Below are 19034 nucleotides of genomic sequence, written 5' to 3' on the forward strand. Positions count from 1 at the left end.
GGTCTCCTACTCCTCCGCCATCTTGCTCCGCCTGATTTCATTATATTTAATGCTGATAATTCTGAAGACAGGATTAAACCAACAAACTTGAATTAGCTTTCATTTATCAAAGATTATTTTAGATTACATGAACTTAGAAAAATTTGGGGTTAGTTTTCATTATACTTCTGAGAACTTTAAGAATATTTAATTTATAAGCATTTGACTTTCCTTAAGCCAATTAAATAGAGCCTTTTTTCGAACTAATACCATCCAGAGGTAGAACAAGATCACATATCTATAACATAATCATATAAGCATACAGATGAAGAGACCTTATAGTTTTCATTTTTGTTTTGTTTTGTTTTGAAATTTAGCAATGCCTCAGGTATGAAACTCAAAAAGAATAGTTGGATTCTTTTGGTTTTATGGTTTTAGCAGATGGACAAATTTAGGGTTACTGGCTTAGATGGCCAAAGTCTTTTACTAAAGACTTCTATACTATTTGTATGTTATAAGGATCCTTTTAGAACTGTTTCTGAAGACATTTTGTCTTTTAGAAGCTTCTGTACATCAATCAAGGGGCATATTCTATTGTCTCCCAGAAGTTTGGATTCCTCTCTTTTAAGGATGCTGCTTTAAGGTGGATTGATCTAAGTTAAAGGTTCCCTAGCATGGCGTTCACTTACAAACAAATGAATAAGCTGGTAGAGACAGAATAACCAAACTTCATAAATTTGAATGACCAAATTAGTTTTTTTTTAGCAGACTCTAGAGGGTCTTGAGGGGTATTAAGAAATTCTTCAGTAATAGCTCACAATTTAACTTTAGTTTAAGGGTGCTAAGAAAAGGAGGGAGTTCCTGAACCCCCTTCATTAGGGTTTATCTCATAGGGTGCTTGACTGCCTGCAGGATTCTGGGAGCCTTCAAGGTTGTTGCTACCGATGAGAAGCTCAGCTACATTGGGGTCGATAGGTAGAGGATGGGGGGAAAGAAGGCAGAGGAGAAGTACTAGTGAGCATGGTCAGTTCAGGAGCTCCGGAAAGCTTTTCTACTTTGGAGAACCTCTGGGGAAGGTCAGAGTTGTCTTTAGAGAGCCAGGATTAGTTTCTTGTAAGGAAGAGAGTCTTGAGTCATTTGATCGCTTGGAGGCCTCTGAATACCGACTGAAACATGCTTCTCATTGATTTTGCTTGGTTATATACCCCCTCTCCAGTTGTGCATGAAAATAAATTCATTTTCAAATTTCAAAGGATCTCCAAAGTGACCATTGCAATTTTATTTGTTGATTTATTTTTAAAGATTTTATTTATTTGACAGAGAGATAGAGAGCACAAGTAGTCAGAGTGGCAGGCAGAGGGAGAGGGAGAAGCAGGCTCCCTGCTGAGCAAGGAGCTGGATGAGGGACTCGATCCCAGGACACTGAGATCATGACCTGAGCTGAAGGCAGACGCTTAACTGACTGAGCCACCCAGGTGCCCCTGTGACCACTGCAATTTTAAATGGAGAGTACTCCCCAGATAACTCTGGATAGGAGAGTATTAATACTGTGCAGAAGCCTTACCAAAGAGAATCCCGTTAGGAAAGTGTTAATCCCCTGTGAGTACTAGATAGAGTTACGCGGGATGTGTGAATCCCCTGTGAGAAATTCTACCTAACAGAATTGGGTCAGAGAAGTTTTACTCCTCTGTACAAGCCAGCACCAAACAGATATCCAATGAGAGGCTAGAACTTTAAGCAAGGAGGGAGGTTCAGAGCCAGGAGGACTCAGCACAGGAACTTGGGCTGTGAGGAGACAATAGAACACAGAGGGTTCAAGCAGGTACCTTGCTGGTCCAACAGCAGCACCAAGTTGAGGTGGTGTGTCACTTCAGATCCTGCTTCTTCAGACACCAGAAATGTCAACCGAGAAAAGAGGCCGAGCTACAATTAAAAAAAAAAAAAAAAAAAAAAGGCATTTATTTGGGGTCTCAAAATTGCAATTCAGGAAACACAGATTTGGGCAGAAATCCAAGCAGTGCCCCCTCCAAAATATTTAAAAGACAAAAGGGAATGCCTATATATGTTGTATACAAAAATTTTTGATTGAAAAAAGAAATAAAAGAGGCTTTTTTGTGATGGGTGTTGGTGGCAGTAAACCAATCTTGGCTGAATATAATTGGTCACTAAGGCTATCACCAAGCAAGGTCTCTCAATATAGGAAGTTACGGGTGTTGAGGTTAGATCCTTGGAATATTTGCTGCTTGGCCCAGTTCAAAAGTTCATGGTTCCACCAGGTGAGGACGTGCATAAGGCCCATCTCCTTAATGGCCTCCTCGCTCCATTTAAAAACCCCTTGACATAAGTGACCCCATTTCATTTTATCTTTCACAAGGGTTACCAGTTTTTTGTGCATCCTCCTGATATTCTGTGAATATCCAAGCTTACACACACACTTTCAAATACTCAATTAGCAAATGTATTCCATAGGAGTCTATTGTCTTAACTGAGATATTCCAAAACCATAGTGTTTAGAAAGACTTGGGGCAGGAGTTTTAGTTTAGGAGTATTGATGAATGTTTCCCCAGGGTCACTGTCTTGCAGGCTCACCATTCCTATTGACACTGTTAGCCATTGCCTCACCAAGGGTCCCAGAGAGGTATCAATAATCAGGTATAAGGAACGAGAAGTGGATAAGAAGAGAGCTCAGAGAAAGGAAGGGGAAACTGATGAGTACCTATCTGCTGTCAGATATGACTTCAAGAATTTTAAAGGTACTGTCTGACTTCATTTTCCCAACCCCCCTGGGAGATGCTTATTATTCTCTCCCATTGTACAGATGAGAAAACTGAGGTGTGGGGAGGTTAAGTGACTTGCCCAATGTAACACAGCTAGAAAGTTTTGGAGGCAAGATTCACACTTAAATCTGGCTGATATCAAAGTCCCAAGCCCATTGACTTCCACCCTCTGGGAAGGACAAAGGGGAGCAGGTAACCAGGAGGGTGGAGATGGCTGAACTGCTCTAGGAAGCGGGGGGAGGCGAGATCTGGAAAACGAGCAATTGTAACATCGCAACCACACCCGATAGGCAGAAACCACAGAGGACATCCCGTTCTCTGTCTCAGCACATCTTCGAGTCGAATGCTCAGCTCCGAGGTGAGTGTGGAGCTGGACACGGGGTTCGATCCCAGGACCCTGAGATCAGGACCTGAGCCGAAGTGAAGGGTCGAATGCTTAACCGACTGAGCCACCCAGGTGCCCTGCTAATATTTTTATAAATCAAAATGCTCGAAGAAACAAAACCATGTGGACTCTTCACCAGGCCACATTTTAAAGGTTCACAGAGGTCCAGGCTAAGACAAACAAACACAGGTGAAGTTTTGTCAGGAAAGTGAACATTCTACTTTTACGTGTGCTGCCTTCGTCCATTCCCAGAATCCCTACTTTGGTGGCTAAGTGGAAATCAGTTATAATCACTTAAGAACATAACTAAGATTTACTTATTTTAGAGAGAGTACGTGAGCAGGGGGAGGAGAAGAGGGAGAGGGAGAGAGATTCTCCAGCAGACTGCGAGCAGCGTGTGGAGCTGAACGCGGGGTTCGATCCCAGGACCCTGAGATCAGGACCTGAGCCGAAGTGAAGAGTCGAATGCCTAACCGACTGAGCCACCCAGGTGCCCTGCTAAGATTTTTATAAATCAAAACGCTCGAAGAAACAAAACAAAACTAGGTATGCTCTTCAGTTCTGGTGGTGTTATTTTCACAGTCAGTTTAGGCCACTTTGACAGAATACCACAGACTGAGTAGCTTAAACAATAAACATTTCTCACAGTTCTAGAGGCTGGCAGTCCAAGATCAAGGTGTTGCCAATTCAGTTCTTGGTGAGGGCTCTCTTCCTGGCTTATAGACAGCTGACTTCTTGCCATCATGAGTCACAGAGAGAGAGCTCTGGGTTTTTCCTCTTTTTCTTCTTCTTCTTTTTTAAGTTTTTGTTTAAGTAATCTCTACACCCAACATGTGGCTCGGAACTTACCACCCTGAGATCAAGAGCCAGCTGGATGCCCCTCTTTCTCTTCTTATAAGGACCCTGATTACATCATGGAGGCTCCACCCCCAGGACCTCACCTAATTACCTTGCAAGGCCCCACCTCCTAATACCAACAAGTTGGAGGTTACAGTTTCAACATTTGCATTTTGGGGCGACACATTCAGTCCACAATACTAACAATAATAAGCCCATACACAAAGAGCTTAGCAACTGGCAAAGTATTTTCACATAAATCACCTCATTTGCACCTCATGATTGTTACCAGTGAGTTAGCTATTTTTATTTTCCTTGTTTTACAGATGAGGGAGCTAAGTTGAGAAGGATTCAGAGATTTCCCCAAGGTCACACCCCTGGTAAGTGGCCGGGTGGAGTACAAATTCAGATCCTCTCATTCCAAATCCTGTGTTCTTTTAACTGCAGCAGGAATTGGGCCGTTCTGCCCCTGGTATGAGAAACAACAGTCTCAAATCCAAAAGGAGAACTGATGTTTACTTAGTGCTCTGCTACAGGCCAGTCTCTTTGAAAACACTATCTCTAGGGTAGGCATTATTACTCTACTTTATGTCCCTGAAAAAACTTAAAACTATCAGGTTTAAGTCACTTTTTCAGATCATGCAGCGGGTCTATGACAGAACAAGTATTTGAACCAGGTCTGGCTGAACCTAGAGATTATGTTCTTAAAATCCTCTTCTCTTTGAAATGCTCTTTGGGAAACAGTATATAAAATGAAAATATTCTGTTAGACATACTTACTGAGATTTTAGTAGAAATGGATCTCTTGCCCTTTTAAAAGCATTAGCGTCGTACAATGTACTCCATTGAAAGCCCTATTTTCTAAGCACTGCAGATGGAGGACAGATGTTTCTTTATGCTCTGAAAGGTCCACTCTATGTAGCCGACCATAATGAGATTGTATCTTGTTCTGAATGTTTCAGAAAAATGGCATCGGACAGATCATTCCAAATGAAAGCCAAATCAAAGGAGTTACTGCATAGATTTGATGAAAACAACAGGATGTTATTCAGTGGTTTGGGTGGGAACTTTTCATTTCAGAGTTCATTCTGAACCACACAGACATTTTCAGATGTGTTCGACCCTAAAATTCAGCCTGAAGTCAGATAATTGCATGCATTGTCTGAGATTTCTGTGATGAGGTGGGGTGTCACAGGTTTGGGGCTTGCAGTGCTGGACTTTATTTCACTATGATACAGAGTTACACGTATAACGAAGTCCCTAAGGCCATGGAGAGGGAGTGGAAACTTGGACTTATGTAGACTATTCAGATAAAGATACTTTCTGTGAGTTCAACAGTTATACTTTAATGCCTGAGTATATTTTAAACACCTATTTGGGAAGAATAATTAGGCCTCTAAGATAATATTTCATAGGCTTTGTTGTGTTTTGGGGTCATGACTGCAACCCATGAAAAGGTTTTCAGGGCCAATACACCAGTGCACTTAAGTTTTGACTGAGCTGACTGCCAAGTCAGGAAGTCTGCTGGTATTCTACAGAGAATCCTAGTATCTCAGAGCCTGAATTTGGCCTCACAGACACCTAGCTCAGTGTTTCTCATTTTATTGAAGAGGAAACCAAAGTGGGACCCAGTAAGGGTGGGTGACATTCTGGAGTCAAACTTAATACAGCTGAGGGAGCATTCCCCGAAGACCTAAAGGGCCCAAGTTCAAGGTAGTGCTTGAAGATTTGATTGAGGTTTTGCATAGCATCTAAGAACACAAACTCTGAAAACAGATCTGCTAAAGCAGATTTCTTTGCTTGGTAAAAACATTTAACTTCCTCCAGACTTAGTTTTCTCATCCGTAGAATGGGCAAAAGATTTTCATCCTTTAATTTCACCACACCCATTACACCTTCAAATAATGTACCCAAAGTTCTACTTCCTTATGCTGTTTCTTTACCCATAAACCTTCAATGACTTTTCATAATTTTCATATTCTGTCCACAAAAGTATCCACTAGTAGTTTCTGGTACATACACTTGCAGTTAGGCATTCTGGGTGACCCACTGGCCCCGTGACACAGTTTACCAATGCCTAGCTTTCTGCTATTTATCATTCTGCACCTGCAATGTGCTAGGCACTGTACAAGATTTGGTTTCTGTCATCAATTTAGTGAGGAGGAAATCTAGAAATAACCTCACTACATTGTCATTCCAAATAAAAGCACCTAACTCTAATTTCGGAGAAGGAAGGTGGTCAGAGAAGGTGTTGGAGACAAAATGATATTTCATCTTAGTCTTGAAGAATGAAGGGAGGGTTGACCAATACACAGATAGATGATGATGGGTAGATAGATGACAGATACTATTCCATATCTCCGTGGAAGGAAGGAACTTCTGAAGGAGAGAACAACATGGGCAAAGACACATGGAGGTTTAGAAAGGCCTAGCAAAGAGGACTGCCATGCAGTTCCATATGGTGGGCTTGCAGGAATGCATGTGGGAAGTCCAGCACTGCCCAGAGCATTTGGATTTTGGCCAAAAGAAAACCACTGGGGTCAGGTCACATCGCTGCTTTGTTACATCCCACAGGGCCCCAAAGGGCAACAACATTAACCTTTGCAGTGAGTCACACGTAAACGACTGTGTTTGCCGAAGTCTCTTTCTCAATGTACTGAGCCTGGGGGCATATTTCATACTTCGTGACAGAGTGAAAAGTCAACATGGTTACATTTCTGCCGCTGACATCATTCTGGCCACGTGGCATTGGATTTCATTTTTTAAAGCTTCGTCTATCTAGTTACAAGAGACAAGACCTTTTCCTTTAAATCATGCTGCCTGGCTGTGAGAGGGCAGATGAGGGTGTGACGGTGGTACATGGTCCCAAAGGAGACTCCTGCCCTGTTCTCAGCAGCACCCTGAGTGGTGATGGATAAATCTTGTTACCAATGGGCAACCCAACAAGCCATCCTTTGCACGGTGACTTGGCTACCTGATTACCTCCAGAGAGATGTAGGTGCTGCCCAGGGCATGGCCTGTTTTTTCAGCCATCTCTTGGCTGTCCCTCCTCTTCATATTAGGCCAGAGAAAAGAGGAAGGAAAGAAAGGGCCCATGTGCCCTTGGTGGGCCAGATTCTCCTTTTTCTGGTCCAGTATACTTCTCTTATTTGGAAGAGAACATCCCATTCACCTGTCAGCCAGTCGGATGGTCAGATACTTATGGAGCATCTCAAAGCCGGGAGCCCAGACTTGCGGGAGACATGGATGCTGTCCACACCAGCTTTATAGTCTAGTCAGGAACACAGACACTGAACAAGTAGTAGCTACCAAAGTGACGGATACCTCAAAGTAGAGCACCAGTTGCTATGAGAACACACAACAGGGGGACGTGGACATGGACCTGGTTGAGGAAGTGACCATTGACCCCAAGCACTGGATGAATGGGAGTTAGCTAGGCAAAGGGAGCACGGAAGAGCCTTCTAGGCAAAGAGAAATACATGTGCAAGAGGTGGGAAAGCACACGTTTTAAAAGATTTTCTACCATATTTGGAGGAAAAGTCATTAGAGCTAACCAGCAGTTAGCACTTGCTAGGGTCAGACAAGATGCTAAGCATTTTATATAATCTCATGGAATCCTCCTAAAGCCCGATTTCCATGAAGGTGGGGCCCTGTTTGTCTTGTCCCCATTGATCCCACTGTACCCTCAGTACCTGGGGCGGCAGCTGGGTAGGAGGAGACGCTTAGTGTTTGTAGACTAGAGTTTATGTTTTATAGAAGAGGAAACGGAGGCTCAGAGAGATAAGGTTACTCAAGTGTTACTGGTGGAGATAGGCCTCCAAGCCAGGGTGGAGCCGAGTGCCTTCCCGGTAGCCTGCTGATCGTCTGGCTCTGTCTTGAACAATGATCTTGCTTTCCCTTCCAGACACAACGGAGCCCAAGCCTAGGTCTGGAACAGTCCTGAGCTGGGCCCCAGGACACAGAGGAGGTGCACAGCACATAGCCCCAGGACAGCCCGCTGAGTGTCCGGTGAGCCCAATGGGCACACAGTCTGCCGTGGGAGCTGGTACCCCGTTGGAGTCGTACCCTAAACGCAGGGAGAAGCCGACATGTCTCAGTCCACCTAAGACTGGAGGCATGTCTCTCCAACTGAGCCTGTCTGCTGCTTGGACACTTAGGCCCAGAGCCCCATGAAACAGAAACCTGAGAACTGAAAACTTGGAGGCATCCGTGGGCCCCGAGTCAGACTCTGGGCTCAGTGTCAGTGCTGATGGATCGGCCTCAGATTTCCAGCTTTGGTGTTAAAGCCCAAGAGGGTCAAGTACCTCACGGGTCACCGTTCTACCTGTGCAACCCTAGGACATTTGTCATTACTGGGAACTGTCACCTGAGCCTGAGGAGGCCCTCCTGAGAATGTTCTATGTGCCCTGCCCTCGATAGCCCCTTTCCCCGTTGTGCTAGCTCACTAATGCAGAGGCATGGCAGAACAGCTCTTTCAAATAATTCCATCCTCCTTCACTGCTATTACACTTTAGGTTCTCCAGCGAATAAAAGTCTTATTCACATGTCATAAAAATGAGTCATTTCAGAAGCTCAAAAATAAGTGTATGATGTGCTCAAACTCTTAAGAAAGTTAATATTAACCCCAATCAACACTTCCTACTCACCCTGCCTTCTATGTAGATCTGAATATTAGAGTTGCAGGCACCCTAGGGAACACTTAAGTTCACCTTCTCACTAGGCTCAGTTAGGCCAGGTCCCCGAAACATGCTGACATATGGCCCTGAGAGAGAAATGTGTTATTTTCATACAGGCCCTCCTCCAGTCACGGGCTCAGCCAGGGTCTCTGCTGATTATGCCACGGCAGCACCCAAGCCATCTGGCTCATTTCCACCCTTGTAAAAAAATTCTCTGTGGGTACTCTTTTCTAAGCAGGAGGAATTAGACTCACCACCAGAAGAAAAAGGGCCAATTTCGTTCATCTTCCAGAAGAAGATAAAAACAACCAATGTGATTGCACAAAGTTGCTTGGTAAATAATCTTCCCTTCCTCAGCAGAGCTCAGTGGCGGGTGGGGGACAGGCAACATCCAAGAGCTGCAGTCCCACTGGGTGCATGGACCCTGGAGACAGCTGACCTGACGTGCCACTAGCCTTGAAAGGCACGGGTTTTGAAGACACCAAAGGCAAATGCCAAGGGAATCAGTGCTTCAAGGAGTGGGTTCTTTGCTTGACTTAAGGCTTTTTCCATGCTTAGCAGTGTATTCAGCCAAAAGGCAAAACCAGGGAGGGACACACCATCAGCTTGGGATGAGAAACACAGCTTCTTAGCTGGAGCATGGCATGAATTCAATAAGGACAGCATAACCCGCTCCTCCAAATGTCTAAATCAGCAGAACGCATTTAGAATGAATTTAGCCTGAACTGGGATTCGTAGTCATTTTGCAAGTCTAAAATGTCTGCCAGTATTTCCCTATAATAAATCAGGACTCTCGGGGCGTTAAACTGCAATTCTGTAGTGAAACCCAAACTGACGGCAAGCCTCATCCTCACCTTGAAAACAAAAACCAAAATATTAACCACTCCTTTTAATGGGATGAGGGTCTTTATCGAACATCTCCCACAGGACTCAAAATTCAGAATGGCATTCCATTCTTCTCATGATAGCAAACGTGCTCAGAGTTTAGGTTAGGACATTTAAATAAAAACTGCATTTTTCAAAAATAACCACATTTAAAAATACATTAGACCTTTGGATGAAATTTTATATTTACACTAAAGGGTGTTTAAAACTGTGTTTGTGCGTATGTGTGTGTATGTGTGTATCAATCTTTTTCCAGAATATTCAGAGCCTGTAGATCATAAAGAACAGTATTAGATGCCGAAAACCTCAGCTGTACTCATCACTCCATCCCTAGCTTGCCACATGACCTTGACAGTGTGCACTCTACAAAAAGTGGAGATTTGGTGCTACAGAGTCCCCAGTTCAAAACCTGCCTGTGCCACATACTATGCAATCTCTTATATGACCTAACATGTCATTTAACTTGCCTGGACCTATTTCTTTTTCTATAAGATGGAGATAATGACTACCTTAATATGTTTTAAGGATTAACGATGTTACACCTATGGCAGATGCTCAATATGGTAACCATCGAAGATGTCTCTTTCAAAGCCTAGTTTTCTTGTAGGTGAACTGGGGACAGGAACTGCTTTGTGCCCAGTAATGCACTGTGCAATGGAGGGGTTGTTATCAAGATGCAGGACGCAGCTCAAATGAATGCAGCTTGTTAGGGAATGCACAGGACTGGAGTTAGGGAGGAGGCCTGGGTGCTGACCTCGGCTTTCCCACTCTTTGGTTAAATATAGATTTTCTGGGCTTCTGAGAACCAGCCTAGGAGAGCACAAAGAGTACTCACCAGGGGGACAAACAGATAGGTGGCAGCTCCCTCAGATAGTGGGTCTGTGATCTCAAACAAGCCAGTCAGGTCTTCCTCTTCAGAAAAGTCTACATGGTTCCTTCCCGTTGGAAAGTTCTAGAATTCTAGAATTACATTTGGGAAAGGGAGCAAATAAAATGGACAGGAAGTGATTCATTGGCTCAGAGAAGACAAACTAGGACCGATATGGAGGAGGAAGCTTGGGGCTTAAAAGGAAGGGAAGAGGGCAGTGAGCCCTGAAAACCAGAGAACCACCTGTGAGTCTTCAAACCTCAGGGTGCGGGGGAGAGAGGAGGTAGTGCTGAGTTGTGTTCTTTACCTACACCTCTGTAGAAACAGGCTTTGCAGGCCTGTAGGTTGAATAGGATTCCTCTTCTGAACAGTCATGAGACCTTGGAAAATGTTACAATTTCCAAGTTTGTTTTCTCATCTGTAAAATAGGAATAACACACCAAATAAGGCTGTTGGATGGATTGAGCTCACACACATAAACAACCTGCCACCTGGCACGTAGCACGTGCTAAGTAACATTATTGTTCTATTCCATTATGCTATTTCCCCTTCAGGGATGGACACCAAGCTGAAGGAGCATAGACAAAAGGATTCGATTTTTATCTTTTCTCAATTTGAAATCATTAATGTGGTTCATGATGTATTGTTCTGCCCAGGGATCACAAGCCCGGTAAAATTTCCCCAAGTCTCTTAAAACAGACAGAATCAATTCTCCTTCACTTGGCTATTTCTTCAGGTTTTCCCTTTTCACAGAGCAATTGCTGGAGACTGGCTCTGTCTATTATGAAAAGGGCGACAGACTGTTCTCTTCTCCCCACAACGATCTAAGTAATTTCTCTGGGAAGCACTGTAGAGACCCTAAGACAAGCATGTGAATTCAAACCCAGTTCAGGCAAAGGCTAGAAAGAAACTCCCCTCACACAGGTGGCATTTGGTCCTCCTGGGGTTTAAACATTTGCCTTGGGTACTAATTTACACAGAACACAGTATCAATGAAATAATTGGAATTAGGAGACCAGTTAACTCATTTGCAATTGTTTCCATATGCAATTCTTGAGGTTGCCAGCCTAAGGAATGCAAATTGGTCCTACTCCCATTCAGTACATTGAAGAAGTCTCTTATTTGGAATTTGAAATTCTGATGAGAAACCACCTTCTAGGAAGGGAGAATCTTGATAAGTGAAAGACATTTATTTTGGTGAGTACAAGCTAAAACATCATTCTTACTATGACTTAATACTATCAAAGATGGCATTTAGTAATGGGTGAGGATATGTAAGCTTGGAGTGTGTAATTAGGAAAATACTAAATAGCACAACCAGACGAGGGGTCGAGGGAAAGCGAGGGAGAGTGATCTGGAAAGGGAGACGGTGGGGGCCAGGAGAGTAAGGGACTTCAGTCCTTCCAAGGGAAAAAAGAGAGGTGAGTCCCAGCAGCTGACAGGCCTGCTCATGAGGCCTGGGAGGAGACTCTCTCCTGGGGGTGACTGACAGAAATTCTACGAGCTGTGAGAACTCGAGAACTCTCACTGGCCCTACGACCCCTGCCCGCAGCTGTCTCTACTCTTCAGAGTTTTGTTTTGGAAGAAGGGACTAATTAGACAGGTGACACAAAAGTTCATGATTTTTTTTATTTTTAAAGATTTTATTAATTTACTTATTTGAGAGGGGGGGGGGAGAAGCAGAGGGAGAGGGATAAGCAGACTCTGTGCTGAGCTTGGAGCTTGACATGGAGCTCGATCTCACGACCCTGAGATCATGACCTGAACCGAAATCAAGAGTTGGGCGCTCAACCGACTGACCCACCCAGGTGTCCCGAAAGTTCATGATTTTTGCTAACAGAAGACCAATTCCCTTATCTCTGCCAAATGCATATTGAATAAATAGTCAAAGCAGGTTTTTTAAAGGGGTGCCAAATTCTTACCTGCCTTGGGCACCCACATGTCTGGTCTGGTCCTGGTGCCAGGCACTGCATGAGGCTTTCTGAGTGCATCTCATTTGAGATGGAGTCACTGAGATTAAGGAGGGGCCACTGAATTGTCAAGATCTTACCTCAGGGGTTGCATTTGATAAAGGCAAGGCAAGGAGAAATGGAATAAAGGGGAAGAAGTCGAAGCTGGTCACCTTCTATTTGATTTATTCTCATCTCAGCGGCAGAGGGAGGCAGAGAGTAAAAAATGGTGTGACAAGCCCTCCCCGAACAAACAATAGGCACGTGTAAAAAGGCATACACAATTTAAGGTATTTATAAGAAATGATTTGAAAAGCTTCCGAGTAGCACACAGGCAGTTCTATAGAATCATTGGTATTTGGGAGGCAGGACTTACAATTCTAGTCCAGAGGATGAGGAACCAACACAGGATGAGGAGAGACTTGTAATTTAAAAAGACCATGCATTTTATAAAATGACTTTTTTTTTTCTTTCTGATCCTTCTTTGGCATACAGATCTCTTTTCTTCTGTAAATATGGGGCTTGAGTGCAAGGTGTGACTCTTTGCCTTTGATCAACCGCTTTTCTGTAGAGCTCGGAGAGGAAGGGACAGATTCTGCTGCTAGGCACGGGGTTTTAGAGAATCCCCAGGAGTAGGGGAGTGTGCCCTCAACAGCGCAGGCACACCCCTCCCCTGCTGGTGGGCCCTCACTGCAGTCACAGTCCACAGTCGGGAAAAGCCATGTTGCAGCATGGAGGGGAACGCCGAAGAATGAAGCCACGCTTCTACCTGCGCTCGGGGCTCTCGCTCACTGCCCCAGAGGCTGTGTCCCCAGCGTCCCGAGGCCCCTGCCCGTCCCTGAATGGCTGCTGACGTCTTAGGTCAGACACTGGTTTCCTTTCCTCAGTATCTCCCATCGCTCAGGCGCTTCAAGGTGAGTGCACACCTTTCTTGAAGTACCGCATTTCCAGGGTAAAACACGGCCAGCCGGTGTCAGCAGAGTCACTCTCCTTTATAATCTGGTTCAGTATATGTCGAGCTGTGTCTTCCAGCAGAGAAAAGTCTTTGATCAGCTTTCTAATGTGCTCCTGAAAGTGTGTGTGGGGGGCGGGGAGGGGGGGGTATGAGTTTGAGAGGGAGACAGAGTGGGAAGTCTTCTATCCAGAAGGCCAAACTATCATGTGCTTACTATGCCCAATAATTCCATTTTTCCCCTTTTACTCAACCTTCTCAAAATTTTGTCTTGCAGTTCCTCACTTTTTATCTAGTCCATATTTAGCATTAGTGCTAAACTAACAGTAAATGGAGAAACGAGAGCCAAAAGGAGAGGGAGAGAGCTGGGTCGATTTGTGAAGATCAGTCCCCAAGGATGAGCACCATTGGAAAGGTGGACCTACTTAGAGTTGGGACAGATCTCGCCCCTCCCTGCCCCCTGCCCCAGCATATTCTAGGATCAATCCAGCTCTTTTCAAGGGGCTTTGTTATTTTGTGATCGTTGTCACATATTTTGAAAACTCCTACTCTTGTTACGAGATCCACACGTAAATCTAAAATCAATCATCTTGTGAATGATAGTACAACTGCACCGGGACAAATCAGTACAGTCAACTTTTTCCAACATTTAGACTGTTTTTATTTGCCATTTGTTATAAAAATTGAATCTGTATTTTACACAAAAGATACTTTAAAACAGGGAAATTTACCAAAAACCACCGAATCTCAGGCAAAGGGGTTCACCACCAAAATGCAGATTTACACGGTAAACCTGAGGGCCAAAAACATTCAACTTACAAAAAAATCTTATATTTTCGAACAATTCATTACCAGAAGCAAAACCTGATTACATACATTTTTCAAAATAGGTGACAAAATAACAAATTCCAGCTTTCACTGTGAAGCTAACCAAAGAAAATGCCTCTACTCAAGATTGGCCCATTATTTCACTCAGAGTGAAACATCTGAGGAGCTTTAAAAATATTTAAACATAAATACTTAGGTTTACACACAACACACATATGCACAGACATATCCATTCTAATTCTATGCCCCTTTGAATTTTTTAAATTGCACCATCTCTGTTAGAGATAATATAGAACATGCAGGAGGCATTCATAATTGTTTTTCTCAGCAGTGGTGGATTATACAAGTCAAATGCAAAATTTAAACATGAATTAGGTACAACTGGAAACCATCTCAACTCAGTACTGTAGCTCATATATTCTGTGTTAATGCTTTAGTGTTGATGAACTTGTTCATATTAAAAAAAGAAAAAAGGCGAAGAGAATGTAGTCCATTACCAAAGGTACTGAGCAGATAGTTCCCAGCGGATATAAAAAGTGATGGACCAGAAACAGGAAGAAACCAATTAAATAGGACTGCAGGTTTTCACTGCTTTCACATTCAACTGAAGATAGAAATAATTATATCCAGGACATTTTCCAACAGCCATGAGTTTATACCATTTCATGTATATAATGCTTTCATAATTCAAACGAGGATACTAAAGAGCTCCTCCCCCTCCCATCAGCCTCCCTCTTGTTTCCAGAAAGAAAGGAACACAGATTTTGATGCAATATACAGTTCCTGGAAACAAAGTGGACTTATGGTTATATTCTCATGCTTTTGGTAGGGATGAGAGATCATGGATTCAATCAGCTCTAAATACTGCAGGGATGGGTAAAGTGGAATAACTCAATTAGGCATCATTAGAGGCCCTGGCTTCCCCCCAAATAAATACATGCTCAAGTATCACTGTGAGTTCTTTAGCACAAATATATTCTGTTATACACAAGTGCTGACCAAATTTAAGGAGGTGAGTGATGGAATGGAGTTACCTATGCAGTTAGAGGACGATGCTAAGAGAATGTAAAGATGGAAGGAGCGTTTTACACAAAATACTGGGAAAGAAAGCTGTCAACCCACAGGATAACTGTTTGATTATTTTAATGGTTTCTGAACCCATCATTATGCAATATTTTAATTAAACATACAAAATTTGAATCATGAAACGCATGGGGAACAGAAACAAATATTGTCGCTCTCAAACAATAATATTATGCAAAGAACTCACTGACGCTTACCACAGCGTGGTAGTTAGGTTACCACATGAACGAGCTATGCCACAGCGCTGAGCACCCATGGATCTCTACTTACCCCGTTTAACACAAACATTTGTTAAGTGACCTGAAATATGGTGATATCCAGGGAGAAAAATGAAGACTGAGGATGAAGATTGAAAACACAGTATCTATGCGCCACACAGATGTATCCTAACATAGGTGAGGGAAAGAACACTATACCTTACCGGGAGTGCTCAAAACTGCCCAGGGTGTGTGTGTCTCTGTGTGTGTCCAAGCTCATCTGTGTGTGTCTGTGTGCATATGTAAGTGAAATGAACCTATGCCATTGTTGGCATTAGCCATCAATTTTGTTCCAAGTAACATCCACATGTATTTTTTGGAAAATGCATTATACATTCTTGGAAATCCTATGCCATCTAACGTGTCCTAATTGAATACATCGCATTTTCCTCATTGAAAATCCTCTTAAATGAATATGAACACTCGCAAAATGAAGATCTGCTCCAACAATGCAGTAAAGGTGGCATCCAACACCACATTTCCAGTATGTCAGGTGGTGGTCTCAAGAGTTCATTGCATCAGTACTATGTTATTTCAAAAGCTCCCTAAACACTGGTGTGTAAGCCTGGAATAAGACAGAAATCTAAAAACTATGGCATCAAAGAACAAGGTTTCTTTGTAACCATACCCTAGTGTTTGGAAAGCAGTTTACAATATTCAGTATCAATCCTGATAAGTAAGTAATGTGCTTCCAGAAATTGAGAGAAGCGATAAGGAAGATTTAGTCAATGACTTTTGCAGGGGAACACAACCAGTGTGACTAGCCGTGGAGAAGTTCTAGTTTGTGAGAATGGTAGCAAATTTGGTTTGTTTTGAAAACTCTTCTTTCTGGAGGGGGGGGGTGGGATTTTTCATAGACATTATGGCTAATTATATGGCCACAAACATTTCAATACCTCTTCATGCATATTCCATATTCCAAAAACTTAAGATTAATCCAATCCAACACTGAAATCCGTACATATGACAATATTACTGTGAAACATTAAAATGGCCATTAACTTACATTAAAAAAACAAAAAGAACAAAAACCCAGATAGAGTCAGAATCTATTTTCTAAAGTCCCGGAAGAAAGTTTCATCAGTTATGTCTGGGTCCCTGAGAACTTGAATGTTCTGACTAAAGGCAAGTTTTGGTAAGAATTAACATTTTTATACTGTTCCTTCTCATTCAGAATAAAAATAAATGTTTTAGGCAGCTGTTGGTGTTTATAGTTTTAGAGCTTGTATTATTCAAATTACATTTGACACAAGCAATTCCTTTTTCTGAGCTTCACTTCAGGGGTGTGTGGCAGGTGAGGGGAGCTACACTTTGCTATAATTTAAAGACTCACTTTTATCTTTCTGGAAGGGGCAAAGCAAGAAACAACATACCACGCATCACAATTCCATGTTCACAGTACTTTACCCATAGTGTTTTCCAGTTTTGTCTAGGTGCAGTTAATAGGTTACTTCATAGTTAACATCCAAAATGAGACTGGCATCATAATGCTTAGACCCATCAGAGAAAAACCATGGTAAAAATGTACATTTCCCAAAAATGAGTCGGTTGACTTTATTCATTTTACAAGATGTATGATAATAAAAGGCTAAACACAAAGCTCTTTACAAAAAAAAGAGCAAAATGTATTCCAGGAAAGTTAGACAAAGGCATGAGATGAATTTCAGTTAAATGGATCTACTGCTTTGTGAGCTTTGAGAATTCTTAAATACTGAACAGAGGCGGAGTGTTCTACATTATAATCATATCTAGAGATCATGCAGATGGAGAAGCATTTTGCTTTAAGTCTTAATTTCTCCAAGTGTTTTGAAATCACTTTTAAGGATTCAAATCTGTACCTCTCCCCTCCATCACAGTTTTTGAAGTAATTAAGAATTGTTACCCGTACAATAGCACAGCGACTAGGGAAGAGAGAGGTAGATGATGTGGCCATCCTCTTATAAGGAAACCCCCCAAATATTTTAGGGCAAGAAACACAAGGCTTGTGTTACCCAAAAGTAATTAGTTGCAGAGTACAAAAACATTCTGGGGCAGGATGCACACAAATATGAGACTCGTAAGCAGCCAAAACCAAGTATATTAATAGTAAATTCTTAAAGAAATGCATGAGTTCTCTGTACCTTACAACAATTATTCTCACATATTTTGAATCCAAGATTATACCACAGAAAATAGTTATATGTTTTACATTTAATATAAAAATGATCAGCAAATAAAAAAGGCTTGATGATACATAAGAAGACATTTCAGGAAATAGAGCAATTTTCAAGGTGCCCCGAGGGTGATGTGTCCTAAGTATTCTGTCCTTTTCTATGCAAGGGCCAAAGACAGGCACGTTTTCAGGGTTCACCCTTGTTTTGGGGCTTTTTTTAGGGTTCCCATTGTTAAGAAAAAACAAAATGAAGGAAGACTCAAGCGAGCTGGGACAGGAAATAAAATCAAGCCAAGAAGGAATTCAGCCAAGCACAATGTACACCCTGCCTAAAAATATTTAAGAACATAAATCAAAGACAGTGTTGAGTATACATCAAGGACCTTTATACTTATGAATTTATGGTCTAGGTGATAAGTATCAAAACAGGAAGTCAGTTAAAACAAGTGTGCAAATAAGTAAGTAATGGGGACTGGGGGGAGGGATATGAAAGAATATCTAATCTTCAAGGTAAAAACTGCAAGGTAGAGATTCAATAATTCCGTGTCCCCCATGCCACCCTTGAAGTGTACTTCTCACATCTTAATAAGTTAAAGATCAGTTATTCACAAAACTTAAGTTCAGTGTTAACAATTTTGACCTGTTTAACTTAGGGCTAGACACTGAGTTGCTTTAAAGACATTTGGTTATAGTTAGTCATAATTATTACCCATTTTTCATCTTTATAACTTAGAAAATTTTAGTTCTCATTTAAAGCCCTGGGGCAAACTTTTGAAAATTATTTTCTCTTTAGGTCAACGTTTATCTAAGCATGTCTACAAACGTTCTGTTACAGGGAGAGGAAGAGTGTTGAGCAAATTCTCCTCTATAATCAGACAGCTCCGTTTTAGGGACTGACATCCTTCCAGTTCAGGAGGAAGTGTTTCCAGGTAATTACCAATGAGCTCCAGATGAGTAAGGTTCGACAGCTCACCCACGTGAGGGGACAAACTCATCAGGCTATTTTTCCCCAAAAGTAAACACTGCAGCTTTTTGCACTGAAACAGCCCATCTGGTAGCGTCTCAATCTGGAAAGGGAAAAAAAGAAGCCAGTAAAACTGGTTTTCTATGGCCTTGATAATGCATTTGCTTATTTATACCCCTACCGCTTTCCGAAAACATTTCCAGACATTTATAGGAATGCATAGAACAATGATGATAAATTTGAAGGAGATGGAAAAGATAAAGGGAAAATAAGAACGTCCTGACTTGAACTTGGTGCTGAGGCTACCATGAACTTCTAAACACTTGCTGTATATGTGGGTGGGCCAAAGACTTTATTCTAAGCATTCTAACAAGCAATTCTCAAACAAAACCTAATTAGTCACCTACTCATGGTCCCTAAGAGAAAAAACAACAACAACAAC

At 42.3% G+C, this 19034-nt stretch overlaps 1 protein-coding gene across 16 annotated transcripts in view; it reads right to left on the minus strand.

Annotated features, from left to right (window-relative positions):
* LRRC8B (leucine rich repeat containing 8 VRAC subunit B) overlaps positions 1–19034 on the minus strand; it is a 444213-nt gene that overhangs the window by 20661 nt on the left and 404518 nt on the right. For 3 of the 16 annotated variants that reach the window (XM_073896363.1, XM_073896364.1, XM_073896362.1), the window contains exons 5-6: positions 18566–18695; positions 1806–1902 (exon numbers count right to left, since the gene is read on the minus strand). In XM_073896363.1, the coding sequence (XP_073752464.1) occupies positions 1865–1902; positions 18566–18695 (168 nt within the window). In that variant the 3' untranslated portion in view covers positions 1806–1864. Of the gene's footprint in view, positions 1–1805; positions 1903–4758; positions 4928–8026; positions 8045–10374; positions 10500–10714; positions 10826–17001; positions 18696–19034 lie in introns of those variants that run through there. The other 13 variants (XM_073896355.1, XM_073896356.1, XM_025872144.2 and 10 more) reach the window with 10 other exon arrangements.

The sequence above is a fragment of the Callorhinus ursinus genome, unplaced genomic scaffold (assembly GCF_003265705.2).
Source record: "Callorhinus ursinus isolate GAN/ISIS: 27379988/994484 unplaced genomic scaffold, GSC_fseal_2.0 scaffold9, whole genome shotgun sequence".
Taxonomy (NCBI): Eukaryota; Metazoa; Chordata; class Mammalia; order Carnivora; family Otariidae; genus Callorhinus; species Callorhinus ursinus.